This window comes from Podarcis vaucheri, assembly GCF_965113315.1.
Source record: "Podarcis vaucheri genome assembly, chromosome: 6".
NCBI lineage: Eukaryota > Metazoa > Chordata > Lepidosauria > Squamata > Lacertidae > Podarcis > Podarcis vaucheri.
Genome location: NC_138764.1, coordinates 96,553,703 through 96,564,617, shown reverse-complemented (window position 1 = coordinate 96,564,617; position 10,915 = coordinate 96,553,703). Strand labels below are relative to the sequence as shown.

Below are 10,915 nucleotides of genomic sequence, written 5' to 3'. Positions count from 1 at the left end.
GTACGCTCCCTCCTCTTCCCTCGCGCGCTTCCCCTCCTGACTCTATGGTTGGGGCGCCGGAGTGTGCGCAGGGGCGTTGCGTGAATACCGTCTCGCGCGTGCGCGGCGAGGAAAGTGACGGTGCTCTTTTGAGGAGGAAGAGCGCCGGGAGGAGAGTTTCGGCGGCCGTTTCTGTTTCTCTCAGGCAGCGGCGGCCATGAGCTACGACCGGGCTATCACCGTCTTCTCCCCCGACGGGCACCTCTTCCAAGTCGAGTACGCCCAGGAGGCCGTGAAAAAGGGCTCCACAGCGGTAAGGCGGAGGAGGCCGGGCCGGAAGGCCGCGAGGGGGAGCGGGACCCTCGGGCGGAGGAGCCGGGCTCGCGTCCTTGTAAAACCCTGTGGTGGTTTCTGTTTTTCTTAATGATGCAGCTGTGTATCTTTCTTAAAATAATAATAATAATTATTATTATTATTATTTATTGGGGGTACAGGTCTCCCCCCTTCTCCTCAGGCTTTTTCCACCATCAAAGGGAGCCGCGCCTCAGCTCGCTTATTTAATTCATTTATCAGTTCGTCTATTTATAAAATATGTTTCATAAACATAAATACGGCCGGTGGTTTTTGTGTGAGAGAGTGAACACGCGGAACAGAGGTGCCAACTCCCTTTGCTCCCCCCCCCCCAAGTTGATGATGGGGAGGTTATTGGCTTGTTGTTTTTATTATGATCATATACTTTTGGGTTTTATATTTCGATTTTGTTCTGTGAGCCGCCATGAAATCTCCCGGTATAGGGCAATATATAAATTCAATAAATAATAATTACCATTCAAATGTTGTGTGTGCACACCACATAATGGGAATATTTTATTCCAAGTTGGCACCCCTGACAAAGAGATGCTGGAGTCCAGATCTTTCGGAGCGCAGCCCTCGAAAACATTAAGAGCACATTTAAACCTCCTCCACTGAAGCTTGTGGTGGGGCTGAGGCTGTTCAGGTGTGAAGGGGATTTGGGATTTCTATCGTGTTTCTTCTTTAAATTTATCAGATATTCCAAGGAAGCAGCAAATTCAGATTAAGTAGGCAAACGATGTGGGGCAGCGTTTTGATGATGCAGGCGTGTGATTGTAACAAAAAAGAATAGCCTTCAGAATGTGGCTACAAGCTTTTACAATATACAAAATAAAAATAAATTTAAATCACAGGCAATCAATTCTGATTTTGACTCCCCTTCTCCTCTTCTGCAGTTCCTTGTTTATATTTTAATTTACTGCATATCCAAATTATACTAATTTGTTATTCAGAATGTGGCACACATAGGAACTGTAAGGAAGTGCCAATTCTAATCAGTGCCTTTGTTGAACAAAGGCAATCAGAATTTTATGCTTCAATGCCGCCCCCACTAAACCCATAATCCCACCACTCTGCAGGCAGAGAGCTAGCAGGAATATTCACCAATTCTTTTACCCCATCACACTTGTTGTCTAACTAGTACATGCCAGGAAGTTTGTGTGCAAATACAGACATGTGCAAATGCATATGGCTACACACATGCATAATGGTGAAGATTAGGGAAGCAGTAAAGTAGTGTATTAGTTAAAACAACCTTCCTTAATATGGTGTCGTTCAGATGTTCAGGCATAGAACTCCAAAGGGTCTGGAGAGATAGCATGGTCAGAGTTGACTGAAAGGGCTGTGTAAACCATGGGGAAGAAATCTAGTAGCAACCATGCAGTTAGAACACAGGAACAAGTTGTCAGACTATATCTGATAAGTGGAGGTTGCATGACTGAATTCTGAAGGGTGAGGTGCATATATAATGAATCGGGGGAGTGGGCTGGCATGTGAAGAATGAAAGTGCAACCATGTCAAAGTCTACTAAGGGAGATTAGATCATTGCAGAGTGTGGCTGAGGCCTCATCACTACCTAAATTGTGTGTTTTATATTTGAAAGAGGAGCTGCATGGAAAGTAAGGTGAAAGGCTGATAAGTGAAGTGGAAGGAAAGGAACTGTAGATGATGCTTTGGGTTACTTCCAATTCTATGATTCTATGATGAGGTCATTAAAGCATTCAGAAGTTGCTCAATTTTCAGAGAGATGTGAGCATGAAAGGCAGAGGTTGGATACTGCTGAGAGAAATGGAATAGGTATGACTATGGCAGAAACTGAACATAAGAAAATTATAGATTATTTGGAACTTTGCTTAAAGTTTCTTTATCTATCTTAAAACTATTTAAAGCTGTAAAATATTTTCAGTTTTCTTCAGTTTAATGGGTGATATCCAGTGTTAGCAGGTTCATTGTTTTCAGTGGGTCTGCACTGGGTATTAATGATGTAATTGGATATCATCCAATTAAATGTGATATGCCAACTCATTATCACAAAAATACTGTTTATAGAGTCACATGTAAACAATTTCATGCTTCATATGCAAGTCAGTGTTAAAGCACTATTGTCTTTAGTTAATTTGGGTTGCCTTCACCTGTTGTTTTTTGCTCCTGTCACACTTTATTATAGTTAATATTTGAGGGAGCTGTTTGAAAATGTCATCTCTAATGCACTGTGTGATATTTAAGGTTGGAGTACGAGGAAAAGATATCGTTGTTCTTGGCGTGGAGAAGAAATCTGTGGCAAAACTTCAGGATGAAAGAACTGTCCGAAAGATCTGTGCCCTTGATGACAATGTCTGCATGGCTTTTGCAGGTACTGTTATGATGGAGTCCCCTAAATACCAGGAATGGGGCTTTGGAGTAAAATTGAGTTGTTTAGTAGAACATTCTTCAGTACAGCAAAAATAGGCAGTGTCATTTTTTGTTTTCAGCTTCCAGGTAGATCTTCTAAATACCTTAATTGCAAAGAAAAGCAAAAAAAAAAAAAATTAGGTTATGTTATAGGTGAGGGAGAAGATTTTAAGTGAACCGCCTTGAGACCCCTGGGTATAGGGCAGTATATTCATACCTTGGGTTGAATGTGCTTCGGGATGAGCGCGTTTGAGTTGCACTCCGCGGCAACCCGGAAGTAACGGAGCGCGTCTAGATGCAAACGGGGCTCCGGAACGGATCCCGTTCGCATCTAGAGGTACCACTGTATATAAACTCAATAAATAATAATAATAAAGTGACTCCTCTGCTTTTTGGATTCAGAGTGTTAGGAACTGCTCTGCTTCATTTTCTTGCACACTCGTGTTATAAACTTCTCATAAAACAAATGTGAAGTATTTGCATATGCTTAAAAGTACACCATCTAATTATGATTAGTTTCTAAAATTTGAATGCAGATAGTGAAAGTATCAACAATTGCGAAAAATGTAAATGGTAAAATAAAGGCCTGTTAAAACTTTCTTTAGCGGTTTATCTAATTCTAGGTATAAAATTAATAGCTTTCCTGATTTGTAGCCTGGTACTTAAACTCCAAGGGACGCGGGTGGCGCTGTGGGTAAAACCTCAGTGCCTAGGACTTGCTGATCGTAAGGTCGCCGGTTCGAATCTCCACGACGGGGTGAGCTCCCGTCGTTCGGTCCCAGCTCCTGCCCACCTAGCAGTTCGAAAGCACCCCTAAGTGCAAGTAGATAAATACGTACCGCTTTATAGCGGGAAGGTAAACGGCGTTTCCGTGTGCTGCTCTGGTGCTGGCTTGCCAGTGCAGCTTCGTCACGCTGGCCACGTGACCCGGAAGTGTCTTCGGACAGCGCCGGCTCCCAGCCTCTTGAGCGAGATGAGCGCGCAACCCTAGAGTCGGTCACGACTGGCCCGTAAGGGCAGGGGTACCTTTACCTTTTTACAACTCCAGGTTATCAAACCTTGCCAATTTGTTTTATAGCTTTAAAAAGAATACTTGGCAGCTGCCATGTAAGATATTAACAAAATAGGTTAACACAGAGTTTTCAATCTGTTCAAAACTAAGGACTAAATTTGATGCAGAATTCCTTCTCTTTTCTTTCTTCTTTAGCCAAAAGCAGCCCGAGTGGAAGGCAGCCAGTCAGGAAGAGTCTGCTTAAATCTTTTCAGCTCAAAAACCTTTTGAGCTTGATAACCAGTATGACTCTCAATACATTGCAGGACATACATTGGATGTTTCCTCTAATTTTCTACCAACTTCTAACGTACAGAGTTAGATTTAGCCTTGCTCCTCTGAATAGAAGGGTTCTTTCCATTTGCAAATGAAATTAACATCTATTGGAGACTCCTTGCTGAAGGGGAGGGACAATTTTTTTTTGCCAGTTCCCCTTGTAAGTCCTCAGCATCACCTCCAATGCTGTTCTGCAGAGTCCCTGAGCCCTCTGAAATAGCATTTCAGCAGGTTGCAGGGGAAAGGAAGAATCTGCCGCTTACCTCCAACACAAGTTGGAACTCTGCTTAGAGTAATGCTGGATGCAGCTCCCCCCAAAATTACAAAGTTTTGAACATACATATTTTATTAACCAGCACGATAAATGTGGCCTGTCATTAATCCTCTTTTCTCACCCATTTCTTTTTATTAATGTTTTCTAAAGCAGAAATGTTTCTGTATGTGTTCTATGCTAAATTACACATTTTGCCCATTTTTATTATTTGTAGGGCTCACAGCAGATGCCAGGATAGTTATAAATAGAGCTCGGGTGGAATGCCAAAGTCATAGACTTACAGTGGAGGACCCTGTCACAGTGGAGTACATTACACGGTATATTGCTAGCCTGAAGCAGGTATGTACAAAGAAAAAGCAATATAGTGCTTGTTAAAAGGTGGTTAATACCAGAGAATTTCAGAGAAACATAATGTAATGCAGCTGCTATATTTTATTGAACTTGCTGAGTAACAATGTATAGATGCCTCCCTAGTTTCTTCAACAGACAGTGAAAAGTAATATGAATTAGTATTTACCTGGTGTCAGTATTTGAAATTGTTGTTGTGGTTTCTGCCATTTTTTGCCTTTCATTTCCCAACTTTAGTAATTTTGTCTTGCTAAATTGGACAATAATGTAGGTCCACCAGACGTATGTATTTTCAAAATGTACAAACAATGCACCAACAATGCATTTCAAAAATAACTAAAATATGAAGTCATCTCGGATCTCTTATTCTCTGCTACTGCAACACCTGATAGCTATTAAGAATCAGTGGACTGACCATTAATTAGTGAATGTATATTTTGACCATAAGTGAGTCTGGTTTTCCTAGTAAAATTGGAAAAGAGCTCTGGTTTACTACCGAAGAAGAATCTCTCTGTGCAATCCATAGTAAAAATTCCTAATTTTGTCAGGAATGAGATGGAAAAACCAAAACCAGTTAAGTTGGCTTTTTCTGATTCCAGCTTGTTCTTTTTTTCCATACGGTTTAATAATAAAGTAACTCCTCAGAACACTTGCAATGGTTATGTTTTCCTTAGTCAATAAGTTAAGAAAAATATCCAGTGCTATACATGTATTTTATGAGATATCTGTACTTCTTTAGGCTTACAGTTACACTGATAAATCTTTTTCTCTTCCTCCTCAGCGGTACACCCAGAGCAATGGCCGCAGGCCTTTTGGTATTTCTGCCCTGATTGTAGGATTTGACTTTGATGGAACTCCAAGGCTTTATCAGACTGATCCTTCTGGCACATACCATGCTTGGAAAGTGAGTTGGGTTTGTCTTGCTAAGATGAAATGAACAGAAGCACTTCATTCACATAAGTAAATCTATCTACAGTGTAAGTTTCTCGCTCATAGCAAGGAGGCGGGGACACAGTAACGCATGGTCAACCCTCTCTCCTTGCCAAAGTGGATGTGTGGATCTGTCTTTGGTGGGCTGGAGTACAAAATTGTTGGCTTTTGAGGGAATCTGACGATTAAAGGACTGAAGTAAAAGTCATTTTTGTTTCTCTTAGTTTTAGATGCATCCAGAAATTTGCAAGTTGTTCCCATTGTCCTTTTTGTTGTTGCTACTCTGGGTTTTCTCCAACACTGCACGAGGAGAGTTCTGTTTGTTCTGGAGCAGATTTTGAGGGGGCACAGGAGGCTGTAGGGGAAAGGAAAATGAAGCCTTATTGTTTAAATGGAAGTTCTGTTCTGCTCATGCAACAACTGCATTGCATACAACCCATAGATTTTGTGTTATCACACACTTCAAGGCAATATAGATAGAAAATTTAAGCAAGAGAGTACATTTTTCAGTTATGCATCTAGATTTTCTGTTTGCTTGCAAACTCATTTCTAATAAACTTTTAAAATTCCAGGCTAATGCAATTGGCAGAGGAGCGAAGTCAGTGCGTGAATTTTTGGAAAAAAACTATACTGATGAAGCCATTGAAACAGATGATCTGACCATTAAGCTTGTGATTAAAGCACTTCTTGAAGTGAGTTGGAACAACCAAGTCTTAAATTTGAGTCTTCTTTAGTTTACAAGGCGGGTGGCTAAGTTTACATACAGTTTCCATTTCTTTTCAAGTTAAAGCGCTGGCTATTGAACAGGTTTGAGAAGCCAGATCTAATGCCCTAATAGTTGTAATATATTTTAATTTTCATTTAGCAAAAACCAGAATTAAAATGCCAATGGTTCTAATATTTAATATCTAATATTGCAAAAAATGCAATAGTTTTGCGCTGCAGGAAAGTCTTTTCCTAACACTTTTGCTTAACTTTTTGAATTTAAGGTTGTACAGTCTGGTGGGAAAAATATTGAGCTGGCTGTTATGAGAAGAAACCAGCCTCTTAAGGTAAGCTTCCAGTGGCTTCTGAATTTCAAAAGCAGTGTCGATTTCTGCTCAGTAGCAACAGTGCAGTTTTAAACTCACCTCCAGTTAAGACTGACTCGCCCCCTTCAGTTTCAGCATTCAATAGGACCTTCTTGTGCCTGTTTGTATCCAAGCAATGCTTCACACTCAACTTTAGGGTCTGTTGTTTTTTATTACTTGGTCCTGAAAAGTTGGACCTCAGTTGTTCATTTGGGGATTCCATTGTGATTGTGTTCCATACTTAGAACTTTGAGCCTTAATTGTTCATAGCTGTTGTTCCTCATCTCGTGGTGCCTCTCATTTGAGAGGTGGTTCCAAAACCAAATTGGCTTGATAATTCCTAAATTAGCCTAAATTTCCTATGTGGGGGACAGCATCCTAACAGTCCCATGAATGAGTGGAAAGCACGCCTGTGCATACCATTGGGAGGGGGTGACACATTGATTTCTTCATGCTGCTCTGGATGACATGATCCTTAGCAGTAGAGGAGGCATAGAAAAGCCATTGTATGCACATGGTACTCAGACCCACTATCTTGTCACTGCTGTTACAGATCTTGAGCCCTGATGAAATTGAAAAGTATGTTGCTGAAATTGAAAAGGAGAAGGAAGAAAACGAGAAGAAGAAACAGAAGAAAACAACAACATGATGTGTGAAACTCAACTGCCTAGCCGTTTTTGGTTTTTAAATCAATCATGAGTTTCTGTATAGACATGTAGGCATTCCATTTTCCTATTCACTGTCAAGTGGCCTATAATAAACCACCTGTGTTTTTTTAAACATCTGTTAATGCCATGTACCTGATTTTTCAGTGTATACTTTAACTTGATCATGGTACTACAACTTCTCTCATCAGTGAAAACCTTTTTTGTAAGTTGTGTATAAACCCAAAGATTGAGGGCAAAATTGATTTTTAGTCACCCTTATTTGCTGTCTCTTCATTGTCCATAACTATTGCTGCCTTCTCTTTCCTCCTGTTGCAAATGATGTTTTTGTTGCCATTATTATCAAAACCCCTAATTTGCCCGCATCTTTTGCAGTATAAACAAGTTGGTTCAAAACTTGAGTGTTGCATTTGGGTGTAAAAGTCAGAAGTAAAACTTAAAACACATCTTGCAGTACTTGGGACTGCAGATAAAGGAAGGTAATGGTTCTGAAGGCATTCTTGTGGAATACAAGAGGTTTTCCGTTGACTTCAGTGGCATACTTCCAGAGTTCTTGCAATTTCAAGTATTCAATTAAGTGTTAAAGCTGCTAGTAAAATCTGGCACTTGAAAGTTCACAGCCCCTCCAGGTTTTTTAAGGCATGCTTCATTCCTAAGGATAGGAGTCTGCATCTCCAGATTGCATGATTGAGAACCTGAACTGTCCTAGGTAGATGGCATTTCTCTTCATCACAGCCTTATCCTTTCACTTATATACAGGTGGGTTTGGTATGTACGTCATTAATGGGCAACATGTTTCTCCTGTCAAAACAGTTTTATGGTATAGATGCATACCTCGAGTTCCACAAATACCTTTCCCTGCAAAAGCAACTTCCAGCCTTAGGTGTCACATGTTTCCATGACAATAAACAGCCCTGTTGCTACTCCTAATAAAAATTTTAGAGCTTCTCTATTAAGCTTGCAGGCTGTCCTCCAATTCTGCCATTTATCACAATCAAGCAATAGGGATTAAACCATAGGACAAGTAAAGGTCAGTGGTGGTTTGTTAATGAAGCCAGGTTGAAAGAACAGCCTATTTTAGGGTTCATACAAACTAGGTAAAATGTCATGGACTTCCTCTGCAATGTAGGAGGATAGTCTTGCTTCACAGAATTATTAGACTGTAATGAAATATAAAGCACAATCTCCTGTCCATAGCAGTTGGATTTGTGCTTCAGTGTCACCAGCAGGTAGATGACAAACATCTACCTCTCTCCCGTGCAAGAATTCCAGTGCTTTCCTGTCTAGTAGCTTCCTTGACTCCGCTTGTGGCATTATCTTAATAAAATATGTACACCACTTGAAATGGGAAAAGCAAGAGAAACTTCACAACCCTCCTTTAAAGCATACAAAAGTTTAAAATTGCCTCAACTTTCTAAGCATCTGGGCAGGCTTGACTAAGCAAGAATGTTACTAGCAGGTGCCAAGGAGTACTGACTGCACCTGCCTGATCTCAATAGGTAGAACGAAATGTAGGTACTGCCACACTGATCAAATGACTCTTGGCTCTCATGGTACCTTACCTGATCAGTGGTATACAGTCCAGCTGAACTTCTTTTAAAAACTCTTAGTTCGTTCAATGCCACTTGCATGCTACTTAATTTTAAGTCTAGGGTCAATGTCCCTCTGGTTGGTTCCATGGCAAACTGTTCTAGGACACAGTAATGTATCTAGAAATTTTACACCTGTCAAAACACTTAGGTAGTCTGTAAGGGCTGCTGCATTTCCTCATTTGGATGCTTGCTTGATTTCATTCTTCATTTCAAGATCTCTTGGAATATCTTGCTCGGGGGAAGCACTAGCAAACCTCCAGAACTCAATTACACTTGGGACCCAGTACCACCACCCACAATGGTTCTGTGAAGAAGTCTTCCCTTTGTTATTTACTTTGCTTCACTCCATGCCCTCTTATGTACTGAGCACTAGCACTGCCACCATGTCCTTCCCATAGAGTTTGTATCCAGAGATAACCGTGTCCCACTGGCTTTTTCCATTCTACCAAGTTTCCATTATGCCCACAGAATCAATCAAGTACTCCAGTCTGCCCGTCTTGGCTTGGAGGCTTCTAGCATTAGCGTTTTTTTTATATAGTGTTTCTCTTCAGATTCTCTTGGCAGTTGTTTTGGCCTACGGTGCTTTGGCCTCTGAATTGCCATTTGGCACTTTCAATGCCTAGGTTTATACCTTTACCCAGTTAAATTACCTTTTTTTTTTTCATCAACCCAGGCAGACACTTTGTTCCAAACCAGACCCTCCTGGGCTCCTGTTGGCTTTCCTCTCCTCCCACCAGCAATCAGTTGGCTTCCATCCAGGTTTAAGTGGAACCCACTCCTTTTGTACAGGCCCGGTTTGTCCCAAAATGCTCTTCCAGTGCCTACGAAATCCAAACCCCTCTTCCCAAAATCAGTGTCTCATTCACACTGTTGAGACTATAAAGCTCTGCCTGTGTTATTTGGTACTGCATTGGGGGGGGGGAGAGAGAAGCAGCATTTCAGAGAAGAGCTACCTTGGATGTCCTGGTTTCAACATCCTACCTAGCAACCTAACTTGCTTCCATGATCTCATGCATGCCAATGTGCACCATGACTATTGGCTCCTTCCTAGCACTAGGCAGCGTGACAACCACAACCATCGTGACACGAAGGTAATTCACCCTCCAGTCTGTATACATTTCACGCACCCAACTTTATGTTCCCAGTGACTGAATCACACTACCAAGATCTCTACTCCCTGAAGAAGTATCATTGGCACGGGAAGATAGTGGGTCATCATCCAAGGAATGGGTCCCTCCTAAGGCATCATTTCCCTCTTTCTCCGACATTCTCCTTCCCCCATGTCCCACATTCTCTCACCAGGAGGGGAGCTATCTTCCTAGAAATGGGGCGTGCTGCAATGTCCCCAATGGCCCACTACTCTACCAACTTCTCTATTCCTCTCAGCTTCTTAAATTCAACAGCTGCTTAAACTTGAACATCATTACTTTGGGTTGGTATGAAGCCAGCTCTCATCCATGGTTAGCAAGCTTTGCTAGTACTGTCAAGACACGCCGATGTTTCCATTAGAAGCAAAAACCTTGCAGAAAACTGTTAGCCAACAAAACGAGGATTAAACATTTACATGTTTATTTGTAATTACAATTTACATGACTCCATAAAGCAGCCCATGATAAAGGCCTACAAAATAAACCCAAGCTTTTATAACAACGTAAGTGAATGCATGACCTAGGGAGGAACTGAAAAAGCTAGCCATGAAACAGGGCGGGAGAGAATAAATGGCACCCAAAAGAGGCCCTTTAACAAAACATTCCTATAGCTAACAAAAAGGGACACATGCCTCTTACTACAGGCTTAACCCACTTTCATGCAAGAGTTTATAATCCCTCCTTACCCACCTTTCAACCCCCCCCCCCAAAAAAAATTCTTTTTAAAAACAAAAAAAGACCTGAACTATTTACAGAGTTTGGGAAAGAGGGAATCGGTTGGCGGACTTGGAACATGCTGGTTTCCTAAGTTCCATTTAGGTTCCCCTTCCCCATTTTGAG

At 41.3% G+C, this 10,915-nt stretch overlaps 1 protein-coding gene across 1 annotated transcript; it reads left to right on the top strand.

Moving 5' to 3' along the window:
* The first annotated feature begins 85 nt into the window (after positions 1-85).
* PSMA7 (proteasome 20S subunit alpha 7) lies at positions 86-10,779 on the top strand. The gene is made up of 7 exons (XM_082226485.1): positions 86-292; positions 2,557-2,683; positions 4,537-4,661; positions 5,452-5,574; positions 6,173-6,292; positions 6,590-6,652; positions 7,224-10,779. Exons 1-7 carry the CDS (start codon positions 197-199, stop codon positions 7,317-7,319), a joined length of 750 nt encoding a protein of 249 aa, XP_082082611.1. The 5' UTR covers positions 86-196; the 3' UTR covers positions 7,320-10,779.
* Positions 10,780-10,915: the final 136 nt, after the last annotated feature.